This window comes from Garra rufa, chromosome 20 (genome assembly GCF_049309525.1).
Source record: "Garra rufa chromosome 20, GarRuf1.0, whole genome shotgun sequence".
NCBI classification, from domain to species: Eukaryota; Metazoa; Chordata; class Actinopteri; order Cypriniformes; family Cyprinidae; genus Garra; species Garra rufa.
In genome coordinates, this window is record NC_133380.1 from 40,898,595 (window position 1) to 40,922,115 (window position 23,521).

The 23,521-nt window shown below is 36.4% G+C and overlaps 1 protein-coding gene across 1 annotated transcript in view; it reads right to left on the reverse strand.

Annotated features, from left to right (window-relative positions):
• LOC141293552 (bis(5'-adenosyl)-triphosphatase) overlaps nucleotides 1-23,521 on the reverse strand; it is a 327,189-nt gene that overhangs the window by 9,413 nt on the left and 294,255 nt on the right. The window contains exons 3-4 of the mRNA XM_073825574.1: nucleotides 17,274-17,419; nucleotides 14,973-15,002 (exon numbers count right to left, since the gene is read on the reverse strand). Of these exons, the coding sequence (XP_073681675.1) occupies nucleotides 14,973-15,002; nucleotides 17,274-17,419 (176 nt within the window). The remainder of the gene's footprint in view (nucleotides 1-14,972; nucleotides 15,003-17,273; nucleotides 17,420-23,521) is intronic.

A 23,521-nucleotide genomic window follows, 5' to 3' on the forward strand; every position in this document is an offset into this window, starting at 1 on the left:
AGTAATCCTCTGCTCTTCAGCAGCGTCTAAGATTAAACAGTCATGTCAATCAACTATTGTGGGAGGGGCCTGGGCCTGTGTGACATCATACATCCAAGAATCTAAGAATGGTTTGATCTGAGAAAGGGGTTGTGATATATCATCAAATTGTTATATTAGTGTTTTGGAAATTTGATGCCTTCATCGTCTAATGGTGCAAACAGGAAATAATCTGCTCTGGTCACGTGACAATATGCACTAACCATGTGAAACTGCACATATTTTGATTGAGACCCTTTATCTTTTTCTATATTTGCAGGACCTGTACTAAAACAGCAGCCAGTAAAGTGTTTAGAGCTTTTATAATTAACAACTTTTTTATGGTCGCAGTTGTGACCAGTGGGATTAAATGGGTTAAGTATATGTTTCTCATTGAGCCATCTACTGTAGGAAGGTCAGATGTGGATAATTCTTGGCATTTTTGTGAAAAGTAAAAATATTATTTGAACATATGTTTAAACAACTCAATCTCTAGATCAGTATTTTTGTACATTCCAATCACAAAGGGTTTTCAAAGTCTTTCTCTACCACACAGAAACCTCAAAAAAAAATATGTTTAATTTGCTATTACATTTAAAAAACTTTTATATAATTATAATTATATTAGAAACAATCCATATGTTTGCTCTGTTTGATGTGCAAAAATGGAGAGGTACTGGTTTCACTGGAATTTCTAGTCGAAAGCTTAACAAAGACAGGAAAAAGAGATGCAAATAGAGATGTAAAACTGTCGCCGTTCTTTGAAGTTCTCAGTAAAAGATATTTAAAAGTATAAAAAAAAATCAAAGTCACACATCAAGACAGTAAAATGGAGGCCTGTCACCATCCTCCCCCAGTAGTTTTGTAATGTGTGATCATTCGCTATTAATGTATCAGAGCTTTCTGCATGAAGGCAAGTGACATGACAGCATAATGTGGACAGCATACGTAAAAATCTGGAGAAATAAAAGAGCAGGTACAGAAAAGATGAGGCACAGATGTGACTGGTGTCTCTTTGAGAAAGTCACGTAAAGTTTTAAACGAACATGATTTGATGACAAAGCCTATTCTGATTATTTTGTCTAATCAGCGAGAGCCTATCTTTAGCCTGACATAAATCAAAAACCACAGACAAACAAACAATATTATCATCCGCCGTCCAAATCGTCAACTCTTTGGTGGTTTTCGCACCGTGCTGAACTCTACCGGGGTATGATAACCTAATTGCAGTGCTTTTTAATTCATTTTTCATTAATCTGTTGTGATAAACAGCTCAGGCTTGGTGAATAAGTATTTATAAATGTTACAAACAAGGTAACATGTTTGGAGGCATCTGCTTTGTTGCAATGGATTTTCTATTTAATGAGTGCATTTGCATAATGTCTGCATTATTAAACTCATCTACCTTGAGGAAAGTACGAAGAAACACAGCGCGCACACACGCCAAACCATTTCATCAAGAAGACTTTTTAGAGGCCGCTTAGCATGGAGAAGGAAAGCTTAGCAGACCAAAGCGAGTGGCAAAGGGCCACCAACTGAATAGTGCAGAAAATTGGAAGGATAAAATGGGTGATTTTAGGAGCAACGTGACAAGCTGCAGCGAAATACGGACCAGACTTTGGGGTCAGAGTCTGACATTTATTGTAACTCATAGTACATGACAAAGGCTGTAGATTACCTTGTACATGATGGCATTAGCCTGGTTTCATCTTAAGTATTTAAACAGCAACATTCAAGTAACAGACCACGTTAAAGAAGAATTTTATCACAAAATTAAAATTCTGTCATCATTTACAGTCATGTGAAAAAGTTAGGACACCCTACTGAATTTCATGGTTTTTCTGTATCAGGACATAATAAAAAATTATCTGGTCCTTAGCAGGTCTTAAAATTTGGTGTTAAATTTTGTCATTATTTATTTAAGAAAAAATACAGCCAAGAGGAAAAAGCTATGTGTGACAGTGTTAGGACACCCTATGAGTCAGTTGCCTGTAGATTCACTTTTAGCAGCAATAACATGAAGCATTCATTTTCTGTGTGACTTTATCAGTCTTCTAGAGGAATTTTGGACCACTCTTCTTTTCAACGTTGCTCCAGTTTATTATGGTTTGTGGGCATTTGTTTATGCACAGCTCTCAACACAGCATTTGGGCTATTGAACACATTGATTCTTTTCTTTTCAGCCGTTCTGTTGCAGATTTTCTGGTGTGTTTGGGATCATTGTCCTGTTGCATGACCCAATTTTGACCCAACTTTAGCTGTCAGACAGATGCCCTCACATTTGACTTGAGAATTCTTTGATATGCAGAGGAGTTCATGGCCGACTCAATGACTATTTGACTTGATATATGATATATATTATGACTATGATATATATATATATATATATATATATATATATATATATATATATATATATATATATATATATATAGACCATTTCAAGGATGTAAACAATAACAAGCGCGTTGGAACGTTACTGCGCATGTCCGGTCCTGAAACATTTCCGGTAGCGCTATTTCTCCGATCTGTCAATACGAACACATTCTTTTAAAATCTAGCGAAAAAGCTAGTTAAGGTAAAAAAGCTGCTCACTAACTAATCGATGCTGCGTGCGTGTACACGGGAGATTGCTAAAAGCATATCACATGAACGGAAATATTGTGAACATTTATTCGTACAATGGATGTCATCAGTCTGAAGCAAGCAGTGCAACTTACTTCATGTTTTGTTCCCAAGATATCCGGAGGTTGTTCGTGATTAATTTACTTGCATTGCGTGGTCAGTCTGTATTTCTGTTTAAATATTTGTTTTCATTAGTACATTACTTTTCACAATACCTATCGTTCCAAACAACGCTAAATGTATGCTATTAAACTAAGCGCTCGATGCTATTATTACGTGTTGAATTCATTTCAACATGTGTTCAACGTTAGTTTGGTCAAGTTTGTTGCTGTGGAACAGTGCAAGTGGAGGGTATGAATGCTCCGAGTCATCATGTGATCACAAATAAACAAGATCGTCGCAATTCAATGCTGGCTAACGTGTTTTACATAAACCTGTATATCTGCAGATTAATAAACGCACACACAAACACACATAAAGCATTCATATATGTTTTTATGCACGTATTTACTGTTCACACCCACACAAATTATATATATATTCATGTGAAAATGAATACTGGTGTAATGTAAAGGCTGATGGCTAATTCAGCTTTGCACAACATATTTTTTATAATAGAAATCATTTAAATAATTAATCATGTTAATAAACATAAAATACTTATTTCAAAAACATAAAAAAACTACTTTGTCCAAACTTTTGACCAGTACTGTATATAAACAAAAAGCATTCTCTCACTTTCAACTGTTTTTATTTCCAGCACATGTATTGATATGTAAATATTTGTATGAACATAAAATGCTTCAACAAATGAAACAACAACTGAAACAACATTTGAACTGAAATGGAGTAAAAAGGGGGATCAAATATCAAAAGCAGCAGTCTGCATCTGGCCTGGTCATCAGTCGCTTTAAGTACTACACTAAATTACTGAATACTACACTCAAGTTCTCAATCACATCTGGGTGTTGATATGGTCAGATGTGGTTTGTCACTGCAGGATGATCAGCTGTCCTTGGGTGTCTACAGATGATGGCTCTCCTTACACTGCCTTCTCAGATTTGGTGACCGTTCTGTATTTCTGCAACTGTTTACATCAGTTTAGAATGCTTTCTAGAAAACAAAACAAAGGATATTAGCCATCATTATGAAAATGTATATAACATTTAACCAATTCTATGGGAATTACAGGGAGCTAACAAATTTCAGTATTACACTGTATTGTCAGATTTAGTGACCCTGCTGCATATTTACAACTGCTTACATCAAAATGCTTCCTAGACTAAGAAACAAATGATATTAGAAATCACCTGTATAAATTTTGTTTACATTATATAAGGATAAAAGTAGAAAAACAATTATTTAATATAATGCACAATATAAAAAAATAATAATGCTATTATTGCTTAATACGTCAGTATATGTTGGAATTAACATTACCAAAGCTTATGTGATGGAAAATAATATTTACCATAAACATTACGTTTTGTAAACTACTGCCGTTAACTGTTACACAATACGACATTCACGTACTTTCATGTTACTCACTGCATTTGTCAACTGACAAAATAACTAGACGACTAATATGAATTTAACCCACATAACACTTAGCAATAAAACAGAAATAAAACAGAAATAAAAAACTTGCCTTTTTTCATTAACGTTACACACGAAAGCTAGATGCATATGTAAACAATGACAAAATGCTACTTTAAATTATGCAGCATCATACTTGAAGAGTTAACGTAAAGATATACAAATAAACCGATTAATTAAAAACGATATTTACTTGCCTGAATCGAAATGTGCGCTGTATATCCTAGAGTTGCTTGTTGTTATCCAGCCTTCTCCTTCACTGCCGCAACACGGGTACGTTTCGCGGAAATCTACCGTTAAACACGTCTCAGAATGTTAGTACCGCCCCAGAGGGAGCACAGAAACCACCGAACGACAAGGATCTAATTTTAATTTAGACATTTAAGCAGTATGTTTGTATATATATGACCGCAATCCCACTGTTCATAAAGCGCTTCTCGCCATTGTTTTGAATGCGCTGGATCACTAACCGGAAACGTCCTGGGACCAACGACGTCACTTCCTTAAGCCGCCGAATAGCGCTTGAAATGGTCTATATATATATAAATCAATGCTATTGGTAAACTTTTACGTCTGTTTGTCTTTTTAACAAATATTTAACCAATTAAAGGCATTAAAAAGCGCATCTCTTAGAACCGCTCAAACTGTCAGCCAAACTTCACAACTCCGCCCCAGAGCGTTGCAAACTTATGTTTCAGCACATCACAGAAGCAGATGAACGTCTTTGTCTTGTAACGGTAAAATATCTTGTTGGTTGAATAAGCGCAACGCTGTCTTTATGAAATAAACACTAGTATGTCTATAAAGGTTCATATGATGTATCACCACACCGGTGTGATGTTGACGTAATGTGATGTCATCATTTTAATGATGGACGAATTGCATACATTCGCTGGCCAAAAAAACGCGGTGTAACTGCATTCGAGTTTGACACAAAGCAACCGAGTGATCCTTGTCAGCTAGGTAAAATATATTATAAGAAATTTCTATTTCGATTTTATGGCTATCTGCTGAATGTGCTGATGCATTTATATATTATCTGTATAAAAGTTATTAAAGCAACACTAAGTAACTTTTCCCTCAACGCTCCCTCTACAGGTTGGAGGCGGAATTGTCAACACTAAAGAGTTGTTTTTACCTTAAAATAATGTTTCCGAACTCGTGTCAGTGGTTCATCAACTCATAACAGGGTGAAACGGCACTTTCGTATTCGCTTTGCGACCCTCTATCGGCCATAACAGCACTATGTAAGTTTGGGTCGTCGGGTCACGTTTTTTGTAGTTCAAATGAGACTACAAATGCGACTTGCTTTACGGCAGGCTTCACAAAAGGTTTTCATACTTTTATAAAGTCATACAACATACTCTACCTTGTCACTGGACATCGTTATTTCCAAAGCCGGTCCTGGATAGCCTTTCAAACAAATAACGTGCATGTGACGCGACGGTAGGCTAAATTATTTACGACAGCGGTAATGGACAATTCCGCTTCTAACCTGTAGAGGGAGCGTTGAGAGAAAAGTTACTTAGTGTTGCTTTAAATACTAATTAAATAGAATATAAGAATATTATTGTGTGTTATTTTTTTGGTGGTGGAGGGGTTCGTGGAGGGGTTGGGGGGTGCCCTTTTTTCAGTTTCAGCACATTATGGCCAAACATCTCCACTTCGGTCTCGTCTGTTCAAAGGACATTATTCTAGAAGACTTCTTTTGTTCAGATGCAACTTTGCAGACCTAAAGTGTGCTGTCATGTTTTGTTTTGTTTTGTTTTTTAGATAGAAGAGGCTTTCCTTTGCCAAGGCTTCTAAACATGCCATTTTTGTCCCATATGTTTCTAATGGTATTGTCATGAACTTTATCCTTTAACATGTTAACTGAGGCCTGTAGAGTCTGAGGTGTACAGTAGTTCTTGGGTTGTGTGCCATTTCTCTGAGCATTACACGGTTTGATCTTGGGGTGAATTTTCTGGGACGTCCACTTCTGGAAGGAGAGGTGTCTGTTTTAAATGTCTTTCACTTGTGAATAAACATCAAATTGTTTGGAAATGGCCATATTACTCTTCTCAGATTGATGGCAGCAACAAATGCTTCCCCAAGATGATTGCTGATGTCTTACCTCCTTGGAATTGTGTTAACACACACCTGAAGGCTCCAGACCAGCAAACTGACAAAGCTTATGCTTTTATAGAGGCGCTCAGACTTGCTGGTGATCATTTAATCAAAGGTATTTGACTGTTATTTACCCTCTTTATTCAAATGTTAACAGTAAGGGTGTCCTAACTTTGTCACACATGGCTTTTCCATTTTAGCTTTATTTTTGTTCAATAAATGATGACACGGTGCAATTTATCATGTGTTGTTGTTCATCTGAGGTTTTATTTTCCACATTTTAAGACCAGCCAAGGACCAGATTTTTTTTTATGATATCCTGAAATGGAAAACCATAATATTCTATACGGTGCCCTAACTTTTTCACGTGACTGTACTTGCCGTCATGTCATTCTAAAACACACATGATTTTTTTGAAGAATATCAAGGCCACTGTTTTTCATATAATTGTAGAAAATTAGGACTGGAGTGGAGAAAAATTCAGATCAGATTTTTCTCTATGGTTCAATAAATACAGTTGTAATAATTTCAGAGGTGTTTATTTTCACACAACTCATCAACTTAGTAATTTAGATCACAACCAACCTTATAAACTTAGAAAACCTTTCTTAATGACTGATTTCCACAAAGAAAAAATATTCTGCAGCTGCAACCAACTTCTACTGGAATGAAAGGTTTGTAAAGTGCCCGCTTTTCTAATTAAAACAGATGTCTTTTAATTAGCTTCTGACGATGAACAAATGTGCAAAATGGCCGCGCTGCTATTTATATTGTTTAGGTTCAATCCAGTCAGACAAGTAGACAAATGCATTTTGTCACCAACAGCTGGCCTCCAATTAAGACACAGGGGGTCAACAGCAACGGAGGCTCACAGCCCAAACTACCTATTAGAGGAACAGACATCTTTCCCAGAGTCACCCAGCAGCATTACACTGCCTCAAAACTTAGTACGCTGCCTTGCTGCAAAGCATTTTAGGCCATTATAGGCACACTGTCGACACAAATACCATCTCAAAATTATAGGTACTGAAATTGTGATGCCTTCTAATATACCTCATTTTTGGCAAAATGTAAGGCAATCTCAGAAAACATTGCAAAGAGCTCAGTCCAAAAAAAATCTAAGTATTGCTCTGCCAGTTCATTTTAGGGTTTTATGAACAGTTTTCAAGACTGTTGGCATAAATGTGAACATGACAAACATATCCAGACAACAAAACAAACTGAGCCCATCTCATGAGTCCAGAGTGGGGTCCCACTTTACATTAGGTGGCCTTAACAACTATGTACTTACATTTAAATTAATAATTTGGTACAGTGTACTTATTGTGTACATACATGTTTTTACATTGTATTTATATATTTTTAAAAACCTATATGTAATTACATTTGTAATTAATTTCTGTAATTACCACTGTTGAACCTACACTTACACCCTAACCCACCCTGAAACCTACTCATACCACCAAACCTGCCCCTAACCTTACACATATCCCACCTTAATAGAAGCAAAAGTGTTTTGCAATGCAATATGACCACATTAAGTACACTGTACTTTAAGTACATAATAGTTAAGGCCACCTAACATAAAGTGTGACCCAGAGTGGTGTTAACACATAATGTATATGTGTCTGTTCCTGGATTTGCCATAACAGATAATAATAATAATATTAAGTATTATTATTATTTATAATTAATTCATAATAATTTCTGATTATTATCAGTGTCAAAAACAGCTGTCATGCTTAATATTTTTTGTGGATTCTAGAAAGTTCAAAAGAGAAGTATTTATTTCCGGAAATGTTCTAAAACAATACAATTATATTTGTATTATTGTCTGAAAAGTTCATCACGACAGAGGCCTGTTTTAACCACAGAATAAAGGATTAAAAAAAAAAAAAAAGTTAATTACAACCTTTTATCTAACTTTTTATTTATTTATTTTTTATGAGAGACATTAACTCAGAATTGTAAGAAAAAATATAGAGACAAATGCGAGATTTAAAATCAGATAAGAGTCAAAATTCAGAGTTCACATCTTGCAATTCTGACTTTAGTTCTCAGAATTTGGAGTTTACATTTTGCAACTGTGTTTTTTTGCAAATTGCAAAAAAAAAAAAATAAATTATCTCACTTTTTTTACATGAGAGACATTAACTCAGAATTGTACGAAAAATACAGAAAAAACTGTGAGATTTAAAATTAAGAAAAGAGTCCAAATTCAGAGTTTACATCTTGCAATTCTGACTTTAGTTCTCAGAATTTGGACATTTTGCAACTGTGTTTTTTTATGTTTGTTTGTTTTGTTTTTGCCATCAAAAAATAAATAGTAAAAAAAACCCAGACAAATTGCAAAAAAAAAAAAAAAAAAAAAAAAAACAGCTAATTACAACCTTTTATCTCACTTTTTAATATGAGAGACATTAACTCAGAATTGTAAGAAAAATACAGAATAAACTGTGAGATTTAAAATTAAGAAAAGAGTCCAAATTCAGAGTTTACATCTTGCAATTCTGGCTTTAGTTCTCAGAATTTGGAGTTTACATTTTGCAACTGTTTTTTTTTTTTTACCATCGAAAAAAAAAAAAAAAAAAACCCAGACAAATTGCAAAAAAAAAAAAAAAAAAAAAAAGTAAATTACAACCTTTTATCTCACTTTTTTTATATGAGAGACATTATCTCAGAATTGTAAGAAAAAATATAGAAACAAATGCGAGATTTAAAATCAGAAGAGAGTCATCTTGCAATTCATTAGTTCTCAGAATTTAGAGTTTACATTTTGCAACTGTGTTTTTTGTTTGTTTGTTTGTTTTGTTTTTGCCACCAGACAAATTGGAGAAAAAAAAAGTCTCAATCCCTTTTTTTTCATGCCACGGCCAAAGCAGCACACATTCTGTTCTTACATGAGTGTTTTTTATGCAGGCCCACCAAAAAAAAAAAAAAAAAAAAAAAAACTTTGGTAAAAGCATTTGGTAAAAGGTTTGTTTTTGGTAAGACTGTGAGAGAGGCTATTTGATCCATGTAAATGTAATAATAACAAGACCACTGGTCAGGTGTGTGTACACAACCGAGCTACAATCATACAGTGGAATACATTTTGTGGTTATGTTTTTTCATGGACTGGCCACAACAAGATCATGATAATAACAGGAACACAATGTGTGTCATCTTTCAGTCCATAATAACCAGCACGGCTGATCAAAAATAGTTTTAGAAGACAGACATCTTCACTTACAAATGATGATGGAACAAGTTAGAAATCCACCACAAATGACAAGCCGTTGTTGAGAAGAGTCCAAACACAACTCAGTTCCGCCGCTAATGATGAATATGCCGAGGAGTTTTTAACTCAGAAGCATCACGCACTGCAGGCAAGATAAATAACCATCCAAAGCAAGACAAATGACTGAATTCCTAAGTCACTCCCCGGTTTTCTGCTAGATAGAGTATACGGAAACCCAATTTCACCATATGAATACTTAGATCTGTCTTCTGTCTTCATATAGCTCCAGGCAGAGAGGTTAGTAAAAATGTATTCGTTTCTATAGAGTGCCGCTCCTTTATTCAATCATAGATCCATTTTTTGTCCTCGTCGTACTGCCGGCACCGAGCACCTGATTGCAATAATGTGAGTGATGAATGGACCCCATGCTTTAGCATAGCAGATGTGCTTTATGCAAGCCATAATCTGTTTTCATAAAACAACTAGGCAGGGTTCTAATTTTGAGTAACTCCATGTTTGAAATTAGTTTAGAAATTATGGAAAGTGTGCTTCTTGGTTTAAGAGCATCTTTTTTTAGGATCCACAAATATGTACTGTTATTAATAAGGACTGATTTTAGTTGTGTCCAAATTCACTTTCTACTATCCATATACTGTGGTCTGAATTTTAGCAAATAAATTCCAGATAGCCTCTAGTTCACTGTTTTATACTCATAATGCACTATGATTTATAGTGTATAACTGCTGTACAACTCACTGAACTGTGTACTACCCATAATCTAACTAAAAACAAACAAACAAACAAACAAACAAATAAATCTAAATAGGACACAGTTGCAGTTTATTCCTCTTTATTTGCACTGGAGCTACTGTTATGTTAATGTTAACAATATATAATAAACTCAGCATAAAAGATTTATACCCACTATGGTCAAAAGTTTTTAAACAATTATGCTTTATTTTACAAAATGAATGAAAATGTAATATAGTTAATATTTTAAAATGTATTATTGTGATTGCAAAGCCAGATTTGTGTATTCAGTGTCACATAAACAAACTGTTTTTTTAAACCTTATAGTTATTAAATGCATCAAATTGCATTGATTATAATGTGAACTGTTATTAATAACTGTGTATCAACAATAATTAATAATAGCCGAATTTATATTCAACCAGAAAATGGTTGTTTAACATGATAATATTTAACAATATTACTCTACACTATGATCAAATAAATGCAGCTTTGGTGAGCAATAAAAAAACAAAATCTGAAAAATTACCAAATATTAATTGTTCTAAACATGCATGTACTGTATATTTGGCAGATTAAGGCTGATTTTTAAAGGAATGTACTGCTTTGTGGGCATTGGGTTCATCCATGTTGGGGGAAAAAAGAAAAAAAAATCCCTGAAATCCATTTATCTTTAACCACTTTTGTATTGACAATCTACAGCATCTTATTGCGAGCACACATCGTCTGAAAAATAGCTTGAGTTATTAAATTGGCAAATAAAAATAAAGATTAAAAGAGGCTCCGCGGGGAGAGCTTGCAATCGTTTTTTTTGCCATTTTACACCAGCTCTGTTTGGGGGCATTTTTCAAGGCACATCAAATCAGCTTCTAAACTGTCCTGACTGCGAGACTTTGGGGCAATCAATAATTCATGGTGCTTATTTTATACATGATTTAGAAACTGGTCAGGCAAGATGGCAGCTGGCCTCTGCGTTGACTTCAAATCCAGACTATCTGCTTCGAATGAACCATCTTCATCCCAGATCGACTGTAACAGGCAAACTTAGCCACGCAAGAGCTCGGGAAACCTGGGCCAAACGAACCGACCTCAATTCCGTTCTGCAGTGGCGTTGTGGGCAGGGGTAGTGATTTAGAACGGGTCTTTGGCAGCGCGCTGGAACTCGAGCATTGCCATTAATCGAATGACAGCGATGCTGTTTTTCTCTGCTGGGGAGGATTGATGTTCCCAGCGTGCTGTGTGGGGCTAATGAGCATGAGGGAGATGAGACGGAGGGGAAAAAGCAACATTAACAACACCAACAAATAGACAGGAGGACCAGCAGCTTCCAAACCCATCCATTAAGCACTAGTGAATATTTATGGTGCTGCCCAACATCCTTTTCCCTGTTTTTGCTCTTTTATTCACTTTTCTCTTTTTTTGTGCTTAAAAACACCCTTTCCAAACCAATGCAATTCAGAATTGGACTGGAAGACTCTGGATGAAAATGTAAAAATTACAATAGCTATATCATCTAAAATAAAATCATTTTAATAATTACTGCCAATTGCTGCATTGTCATTTGATCCTCATTGAGGGAATGTTTACTCAGTGTCAAGGGTCTCAGTGTGAAGCCAATTGTATTTACACAAATCCATCCTGATGAGTCATGTGATCTTGAGTAAACCAAATATAATGACTTCAGTCATGCCAATTTGCCACAGATGAATGTGGGTAAGTGCGAAGATCAAGGAAACGTAATTAGCAGCTTGTTGTTGTCGTTTCCTTTTCCTGTACCACCCCCCCCCCCCCCCCCACCTCGGCTGAAATAACTTATTCATAATGTGTTCCTTACAAAATACACAACAACATTAACTAAGACTCAAGACTAAGATATAAATTACAGCAAAAAATCAATTACAATTAATTGAAAAGAATTTAGCATGCATGCACTCAGTTTGAGGGATAATTTAAAGATTAAAGAGTTCAAGTTAATGTATGTCATTTTTGGACTGTACTAATGCACAAAAATATTACACAATTTTTGCTAGGGATGTGCATCTTCATAACTGAGGGCAATGCGGTATGCCATCTCGATGCCAATGATACGATACATTATTGATACATATGAAGCAGCTACCAATGTAATACAATCAGTCATCTCTTTTTATTTGGTAAGTGAAATTGTATGTACTGTCATGTAGCAGACTACCACTAACAAGCAGGTAACCATGTCTGTTTAGTGGCTCCGTAGAAGCGTTATTCATTCCCCAATACGGATTCACTATTCACATCCCTGTTGTGTTTATGTCTCTCCTCCCATAGCACTTTAGGGAGCCACTCCGAATTTCCCCTAGTCTAGTTTAGTCGTGTTTATTTCCCGTTTCATCTGTGTCTTGATCTCAGCCTGGTATTCTCATCTTGTCTGATTTCCGCCTGCCCTGGATTTATCGCCTATCTTGGATTTCCCTTTGTCTTGCCGTTTCGGACTCTGTTCGCCCCTTGTTTGGACTATTGCCTCTCTGTGCGGATTACCCATTTGCCTTTTGGTCTGTACTGTAGATATGAATTCAACTGAAAAAACTTGTGAAAAAAATATCTTTCAGGTGGTCAAATGGCAAATAGTGGAGCTCTGCAGCCACCTACTGGTAAAAGTTATTTGTAGTTATTTTTTTACTTTTAAAACTGGATTTTCCAAAAGATGGGCAAAAATCTTACACTAAACCATGTGAAATTATCCATGTTATCCCCATGAATTAAAGTTAGAAATGTGGGTCTTTTATAAAGTGAATTTTACATAAAAAAGCAGTTTTAGTATAAAAACTCATTTAAAAAAATATTTATTTATTAATTTATATATATTTAAAAAATATCACTAACCCACTGAAAACTGCACAAATGTAGAGTAAAAACTTTAATAAACAGAAAAATATACAGTACAGACCAAAAGTTTGAACAAACTTTTGGTCTGTACAGTATATACACTACAGTTGTTTGGTGAATTTTCAGTAATTTCAATAGGAATCCACAGAAACAGTTCTGCATGAGGGCGAAACTTTTCCCCATGCATATTTCACATCAGGTTCAGTCAGTCATGTGAATTTGTCACATTGGCCAACACATGCTCTCAACCAATGTGTTCCCCAAAGCTGAACACCGGATAATGTCTGAAGGGGCTTTTCTGGGGTCTGCTATAACTTTCCTTCCGTAAATAAGATCGTAACTTCAAATGTTGAGTCTGTAATGAAAGAGGCAGTGACAATAGCCTTCAGCGGAAGCCTCGTTCCACAAAACCTAACCTCTCATCGAGAACACTGGCCACACAGACATCACAAATACTGATGAAAATTAGTGTGAATACAAGTCTGTGCTTTTAAATGGGAGCCTATCAGGGAAATGCTATGATATTGACTTAAACGCGCTTGTTAAGGAGGAGAAATCCTAACAGCTCTTTCATTTTCTGAAGAGCTGGCACTCCGACTGAGGAAAACATGCCACTTATTTATTTTAAGACCTCTGTAATAACACTCCAATGAAAAGCTATTTTTTATTTATTTATTTATTTTTTTTGGCTGTGATTAAAGTGACTTTACAAATTTCAAACAAGAAAATGGAAAGATGTTTAGAACAGGGGAGAAACGCTGATGGAGTTTCTTTCTGTGATTGTCATATTTAAGCCGATTCATTGACTAAAAGTAACTTGCTCTACTGTTCAACGGAGAAGGGGTTTCTCACGTTCCAGAATCCAACCAGAGACATTGGAATTCTGTCAAGAGGCATTGGAATTCAGTCCAGTCCCACCGCAATTAACATAATTAACACTACTGCCATTTTAATACAGCTCCACACCTCAGGCCACAGCCAGACTGCTCTCGCGGAAGCTGCTGTACATGCATAATTAATATGCCTTACCACATGCAATTAAATATGACTTCACACATGAAAGACAATGTAACTGATGTATTCAATTAGATAATGCGCACAAAGTAGTACAGCAAATGTGGAAAGGCCACAAAAATCACTCAAAATCACCGGCGGAGCCGCTCGGGCTGTACGGGGAGAGACAAAAGGTTGTCGCCATTTGTTTTGTTCTTAATAAACGTCCCTGGTCTTAGTGTGCATGATTCATCATTAATTGTGAAAAGTCTGTCTTTGTAGTATTGTTTGTCACCAAAGTGTAATCTTTTATTCTCTCACACAGCCCTACAAAACTGTTCCATCCTACATTTTTTATTGTTAAATCAGTTTTCAGTTGAAGGATACAAAGGATACAAAATGAACACTGGTTCTCAACTAAATGCAGCAATAAATGTACAAAGTCTATTAAACGCGCCTGCTGCACTTTCTCGCAGGTAGCGAGAAAGATCATTTGAAAGCAGACACTGGAGGAAAGGATTTTCAGATGAGATCTCCACACTTCACTAGTGGCCGCGAGCACAGCTCTGGGCAAAGTCAGAAACACAAGAGAACTTTCTGAGCGCGCAGTCAGCCGTCTCAAAGCCAGTCAGTGTCACCATGCCCACAAGATATGGACAAAGCATTTTAAAGCAGACACATGCATAATTGACATGCTCAAAGGGTTTAGGACTGTAAATGAAATGCAATTATTATTTAATACAAGATAAGTGTCACAGAAGCCTCATGATAAATTTAGAGGGAGCGCTTATTAAGACCCTACCTTCACCGTCTGTCCTGCCTCAGGTCCGTCCTATTGGGAACAGAAGCAGATAATTAGTTGGGAATTCAGGAATACCTCTGTCAATAATTCAGCAGCATTTTAATTTCAAATGAATCGCTGCACTTCCACGTGGCCATGTGAATGTCAAAGTGCCTCATTTTTTTTTCTCCACCTTTTTAAAGCTTTTGAGCCACAAGATACTACTATTACCTTTTAAATTCGGAATTGTTAGAATTAAAGATTGTACAGAAGTTCAAATTATATGAATATTCTTTGAATATAATTATAATAAATAATATATAAATTAAAGTAGATCTATAATTTTGCATTATATGCAATGCAAATTTAATCAGCGATAATAATAATACGATTATTTTTGGCACGGTAAACACGCGATATCCCTATTGCTTTGCAGGTCTTACACAAGTGCAGAAGTTTAAATATTTATTCAGTATTCTCTTGTTTTTCATTTCCACACGAAAATTAAACACCTCAGATGCATCACCTTTTTGGAAAGAGAGTTTTATCTCTAGAACAGCCTTTCACCATTTCATGAAAGCAAGTCGATCTAATCTCATATCAACTCCTGCAGCAAAGGATATTGATTATTCTCTTTTGTCTGATAAATGAAATGATTTTCTTTTGTTGGTTTGTGTTTTGAAATACGTAACCGTTTCAAATTAGCATACAACATGTATCTGTTACAAAGTACTGAGCAGGAAAGAAACTGAAACTTTCACAATTATACTTAGCTGTAAGAAACCGTGTCCAAAAAGGTGTTTTCTTAGGTAACACTTCAACATATATGAATGCCACTGCATTATACATTAAACAACTATTATTATTATTAAATATTTAACCAAATATCAAACCAAGAGCCGTTTATTTTAGGGTATAAAGCCTGATAAGAAAATAACAGTCAGTTCACATATGTGGCTTTTGTTGAGTATCGTATTTGACACACCAGGCTTATATAGCCATATGATACAGTGAATATATGGACCTCATTTATTCAGATGCCCAAACTGAGCAAACAATATGCAATTATATTTATATGGCCAAAAACTAAAATGAAAGTTTGATAATTTGTAATGTACATCAGTGAAACCTTTATAAAAGTATAACAGACTATAAATTGCATATAATTACATATAATTATCAGTGGCTCTGTATATCCCAATAATATGTCAGTAAATTATATTTAAATTATGTAAGGCTCTGTAGATTTTATTGTGGGGCAAAATATAATACATTGCAATACATTAATGACTGACAGATTAATAAATAACCCTTCCTTAAAAACCTGATGTATCATATGAAGATGAACTTATCAGAACAAAGGACTTATAACCAACTATCAAAAAAACAGCACACATCCTGTTGAAAAAAAAAAACATTATATGCTGGTTAGGTAGGTTTTGATGCTGGGATGCTGGTTTTAGCTGGTTTATGCTGGGCCTTTACTGGTTTATGCTTACGTCTTTAGCTGCTCATGTTGCTGGTCAAGGACCATCATAAACCAGCAAAGTCCATCTTAAACCAGCATACCAGCACCAAAACCTACCCAACCAGCATATGACGTTTTTTTCAACAGGGCAGTATTAAGATTCAAAGGATGTAAACTTTTGAATGAAGTCATTTATATAAACTCAGTTATGATTTTGTCTTGTGAAGTATATATAAGCATCTGTTATGTAATATAGCTTAATCAGGACAGTACTAACTAAAAAATAACATGCCATTTTCATGATCCCTCTTATTTTGTTAAATTATTAACATTTTGCATATTCTGCAAGGGGTATGTAAACTTATGAGCATGACTGTATATAATCATAACCAAAATAACCATCAAGTATCAAATAACTAATTAAGTTAAGCTATCAATCAGATGACGGAAAGAATGTAGAAGACAGTGTATACAGTATACAGTAACAAGCTTTTACGGCAAAGTTATAAGCAAATAAATAAATACTTTGAAAACTTTCAGGTTGTCAAATGTTAGTAGAACCCGTTCATAATCAGTGTGATTCTCCACACCTGTGGTTACTTTGCTAGCACACCTGTATGAAATTAAAGAGCACTGACTTCATGCGTCCACCAAAAATGGCCTTGACCCCAGTTAGTAAATGTCTCAGACATATGAAAGCAGTTCTGGCAAAAGCTCCAGCAATATTTGTTTGCAGATGTCACCTGGTTTGATATTTTGTATCTGATGCAAGGACAGGTATTATCATTGAGAAAGACTAGATCACCATATTAAATTTAACACACTGAACTTATAACAGCTGAATCCCAACATACCTGTATGGCAATGGTGAGGGAGGACCCCTGGAAGTGTTTCTCGATGACATTAGCTATTCTCTGTGTGGTCGTGAACAGATCAGCCACTTCATCAGGACGAAGGTCTCGAAATCTCTCGACGACACGAAGAGGACAAACCAGAACATCTTTAAGAGGAGTTTGTCAAGGGAAAAACATATGAATTGAGAAAAATACAAAACACAACTCATTGCCCTGTTGAAAAAAACAGCATATGCTGGTTAGGTATGTTTTGGTGCTGGGATGCTGGTTTTAGCTGGTTTATGTTGGTCCTTTGCTGGTTTATGCTGGCATAAACCAGCAAAGGACCAGCGTAAACCAGCAAAGGACCAGCATAAACCAGCAAAGGACCAGCATAAACCAGCAAAGGGCCAGCATAAACCAGCAAAGGACCAGCATAAACCAGCAAAGGACCAGCATAAACCAGCAAAGGACCAGCATAAACCAGCAAAGGGCCAGCATAAACCAGCAAAGGACCAGCATAAACCAGCAAAGGACCAGCATAAACCAGCAAAGGGCCAGCATAAACCAGCTAAAACCAGCATCCAAACACCAAAACATACCTAACCAGCATATGCAGGTTTTTCCAACAGGGTGAAAGCTTACTAGTATATAATAATACAAATATTTTGGGCTACACACAGTTCAATATGCAACGATATGCTATCAATTGAGCTTTTTTTTTTTTTTTGTTACTGTATTTACAGTAAGACAGAAGATTCCTCTTCAGCCTTTGTAACAAACTCAACCAAGTGATTTCTCAGGTTATACAATGGAAAGGTATTGCAGAATTCGAGTAGAACAAATCTCTTACCACAGCAGAGATGAAGACAAACATTACAGAGTGGCCAATATCACCTAACTTAATCTAGACGAATGGAAAACTCTATAATAACCACAGGAAGACAAAACAGGGACAGGCTGAACACATGAATGAAGAACGGAGCTGTGGACCCTGGATTTTTTTCTGTCCCTGCCCTGAATACTAATAACATGAGATCTACAGCACACACACACACACACACACACACACACACACACACACTGATGAAAAGCCACACACAAACCCACATCCTTCTACACAAGCAAAATAGAGCAGACCCTCCGTGCCAGACAAATTATTGGAATATCAATGGTTCTGATGTGGGAGAGATAGGCCCAATTTGAATTGGAAATGGATGAATGATTCTGATAGGCATCAGCACTCAAAAGAGAAAGCTCAGAGAGAGGAGTCCTCCTTCACAACCGCCCTGTTTGACTCCAAACAGCTTTTATTAAAAAAGATTCATAACGTCTCATATCATCCGTCTCAGTTTTTGATTGTCGTTTTCTTCTTGCCAAACGCTTCAATTCTGTTCTTCCTGATCTTCGTCCTGCATAACAAATCACTTCAAAATGTTGTCAGAGCAAACCAAATAAATTAAATAACTTCACAATAACATGATACACATCATGCATTTTTTTATGTTATAAAAAATAAAGGCATACACATGTGTGTGTGTGTGTGTGTGTGTGTGTGTGTGTGTGTGTGTGTGTGTGTGCACCTGGTATTCATCACGTTGTGGGGACCAAATGTCCCCACAAGGATAGGAATACCAGTAGATTTTGACCTTGTGGGGACATTTCTCAGGTCCCCATGAGGAAACAGGCTTATAAATCATGCACAATGAGTTTTTTTGATCAAGTAAAAGTATGCACAATCTCCTGTGAGGGCTAGGTTTAGGTGTAGGGTAGGTGTAGGGCGATAGAAAGTACGGTTTGTACAGTATAAAAACCATTACGCCTATGGAATGTTAACCCATAAAACATGTAAACCCAACATGTGTGTGTGTGTGTGTGTGTGTGTGTGTGTGTACATATAATAAAATAATTGCCAATGGATCTATTATGGTAACTCGAAATATTAAGTTATAATATCATATTACATTACATCATGGAAGGCAACACCAACAATTCTGTGGTCTGGAACTATAAGGGCAAAGAAAAGAGAAAAAAAAAAGAGTGATGCAAATAATTAAACACCCCTAATAAGAATAAACTGAACTGAAAAAATATTTCCTGACAGTTACAGTAAGCAGCAAGAGAATGATCAGGTGTAATACACCTCATCTGAGAGAGCTCGAATAAAAACAGAAACTAACAACTTTCACTTTATTTTGATGGTCCCTTTAACACATTCTGTTGACTATAAGTACCATTGCACTTATATATACTAAGGCTCAATCCCAATTCTACCCCTTACCCCTACACTTAGCCCTACCCCTCCGTTTGGCATGTTCACGTGAAGGGGTAGGGGTGTCTCATTTCTCTTTTGGTTGGAGGGGTAGGGGTAAGGGGAAGGGCCAGATAGCCCTCCAAACGAAGATTTTTCAGGACCTCACTTCAAACGAAGGGCTAAGAGAAATTTCCAACATGGCTGCTCACTCGAGCAAGCAGACTCGTAAATATAAGTAATTTTTGCCTTTAATAAGGATTTTGATGACAATGTTTCATTATATGTATATTACCTTCAATCTTGTGTTTGTGTTTATGGTGTTGTTTTGTAAATAAACGTTTGCAAAAAAATCGCCAAAGTTTGCTAGCAGATAGCACTGATTGCACGATATTACAAAATATATTTTTATGTCATATACACTTGACTGCATGTTAGAAACATGAAAGACCAGTGGCACGGCAATTTGCAAGGGTGGTGTAGTGGAGGGTGTACGCAGGTATACGGTGTATACATACTTCCACTTTTTAAATCCCCTCTGATGCGCATTATTCAGTGTCCTGCATTCGCCAAAGTCATGGCAGTCCACCACATCCAGTCATGTGAATAAATGTAAATATTCGCTAAAAACACCCAATAAAGACAGTGATGATGCAGTCAGGACCGTGGAGCCGGCTTGCTTTGAAATGTATTTGATGATTGCGCCTAATGCACCTGCGCCCGCTCACCGCACCAGTAATCTAAATCAGTACATAATAAAAACGATACCTTACAAATAAAAAGAAGCTGATTTTTACGATCAGAAATTTCTTAAACCAGTGAACCCCTGTAAACATTTTAGTCCAAGGATCCAGAAAACGAATGCGTTCAAATAGAAAGTTGAAAACGAAATTCATAAATGAAGCATATATACTTCTCCAGGCACCACTACACTGATTAGCAATTTGCCGCGCATGTGATAATGCGTTGTTTGTTTTGCTTACGGCCACATGTGAATGAACGGTGCGTACACCGTACATTTGTACTTTTTGAAACATGACAACATTTTGACATCTTGGAATGAGTGATAAACATCTGCGCATGTCCTCTGACGTAACATTAGGAACTAGCGACAACCTATGATGACGTATAACAGTGTTGTAGTGGTGTCCCATTTCTTAGGGGAAATATTTTAGCCCTTCCCCTTTACACTTTGTTTCAAGGGACAAGGGGAAGGGGCGAGGGGTAGGCGAAGGGGTAGAAAATAGAATTGGGATTGGGCCTAACTCTCACTAGAGTGTTAGTAGAGTATTAGTAGACTGGTAGGGTTAGGGTTAGATTAAGTTGACATCTACTTGCAAAGTTACTTATAGTCAGTAGAATGTCTGTTGGGAGACCATCACAATAAAGAGTTAGCATATATAGCAGACAGTCTACTAACGCTCCAATAAGATTCCAATAAGACATGTAGGTGCAGTGTTACTTATTGTCAACAGAATGTTCAAAAGGGACCATCAAAATAAAGTGTTACCAGTACATCTGCTTATCTCTCTGCATGAGAAAACATTTACCTTCTTTTAGTTTAAACCAGACCGGTTTATGCCCTCCAAAGGCAAAGTGCAGTAACTATGCCGACACTGAAACTGAGAAAAATGCCTTTAAAGTTTTTACGCCAGCTAGTCAAACATGTTGACACTCTTGTTTCTCTGAAACACTCTTGTTTCTCTGGGATAAAATTGAACCAGGAGACTTTGCCACAAGACAAAACAGTTGTCACAAAGTCCATTTTAAGACTTTGTTAATTTTGACCAAATGTGTAATTACTGCGCTTTGCCTTTGGAGGGCAGTTAGTGTGAATCAGCCTAATACGATGCCTCATTAAACAGAGAAACTCATTGAACATATAGTGCCATGCCTGAAAAAAAGAGATCTTTTGAGGGCTTCCATACACGTCATTGTACATTATACGGACAAAAATATAGAGACACACCTCCTAATTACTGAATTCAGTTTGTACAATTTCATCGCTGTTAGATATTCCACAGTCAACTGTAAGTGGTATTATTGAAAAGTGGAAATGATCAGAAACAGCAGTAACTCAGCTGGTGCGTAAAAGTCATCAACAAGCTGTAGAGTTTCAAACTTCCTCAAAAACTGCGTGAGGGAGCTTCATGGAATGAAGCCGAGTACAATGTTAAGTGTCAAAAGGAGTGTGTAAATCACACCGATACTGGACTCTGGAGCAGAAGAAACCTGTTTTGTTGGGCGGACTGATGGGATATTCTGGGTTTGGCAGATGCCAGGAGAACTTTTTCTACCTAAGCGCATATGAATACTGCAGTAAATGACTGCAGAATGAGTTCTTCAAACACATTTTTTATTCATACAGTCATATATCAGCGTGGTGTCTGCATATTATATACCCATAAAAACATATCTTAAAACAGATCTCAAATACATTCTTACATTCAGACAAAAATTGATCACTCTGTGTCTTGTTGTTTGAATGACTACACTATACGAGTACATTAGGCCGCTCACAGAATGATGGTCACATCAGAGCTGAATTCATCCCTGGAGTCTCCACAAGAGACACAAGACCTGTTACTTCGGCTTTCTTGTTCAGCTTGCCAGATTATCAGATGCCATATTAACTGGTGTCTTTCACTCCAACATGGGCTACATGTATGCACCACTAGAGATTAAAAATTTGCATTTGTTTCAACAAAGAAGATAAACAAAGAAGAGGAAAGAAAAAGTCTCTATTTGGCATGAGATTTTTACTGTTCCAGTGTCCAGCTGAGGCTTACTCATCTTTACAGACCATCGTTTGGATGGTATTTGTAGGGTCTTAATTTATATAACAGAAGCAGATCATGAAACATGAGTATCTGTGTTGAACATTGAAAAAAAAAAAAATATTGTACAGTAAATGGGATTGTGCAAATTTATAGTAACTCACCAACAATTAACCAACATGTAAGATAGTTGCATTTTCTTGACCATATCATAATAAAAACAGATCAATTTAAGACGGCGTCTCTAAATCCATAAAGTACAATCACAAAGACAAATTAAATCCTAAAAATAGTTTTTATACCAATGAAGATTGTACACCAAGTTTTTTTTTTCTATTTTATGTACACTTAAAATGTTCCATAAAGAACCTTTAACATCTGAAGAACCTTTATGTTTCTCCAAATTATGAAAAGGTAAGAAAGAGATGGTTCTTTAAAGAACCTTTGACTGAATGGTTCTTTGTGAAACCAAAAATGGTTCTTCTATGGTATCGCTGTAAAGAACCTTTTAAAGCAAGTGTATTGATGGCCAAAAGCTGTTGTTCATGTCAGAAATGTTCATATAATAACAAATTAAAAATGTAAAGTTGTTTTTGGTGTGTGACTGCTCACTCGGGATCTCCCACAGATACCCAGCAACGTCAGATCAATGGCATTATTCTCAGTCATAGTGGTTATTTGACCACTTTCATCTCTTTGTCTCTGCAGGTTTACAGTCCTTTGCTGATGCCTCCTTTCAAACATCTGCCCTTGAACCTTATTATTCTACAGCAACACTGACAGATCTACAAAAGAATCGCAGCTCTGCTGACCTGGCAGACCGGCTGTGGGCAAACTGAGCATCTGTGTAATGTGATTGAACAATAGCACATAAAGAGGAAGGCAAGTAAATAAATAAGGTAGACAAACGTAGACGCCACTGGAAACACCAATGGATCGCAAATTCCTAGTTAGCCCTCGAAATCACATTCAGGGGCTAAGCAGATAGCTGAAAATGAACATGGCAGTAGCTATGGCAGTCAACAGGGTGAAATTTAATGCAACAATTAGCGCTTTGCACAGGGAACGTGACCTCTCTGATGGGCTCAGGATCCAGTTATGTGTGAAGAGCGGGTCAGGAAGTCAATACAGTGCTAAATGTGACCAAGATGGAACACAGGAAGTCCCCACCTCATCATTTCAGAGCAGCGTGACCCGTCGACACAGATGAGGTGATTAACAGAGGGACTCTGCGGCCTTTG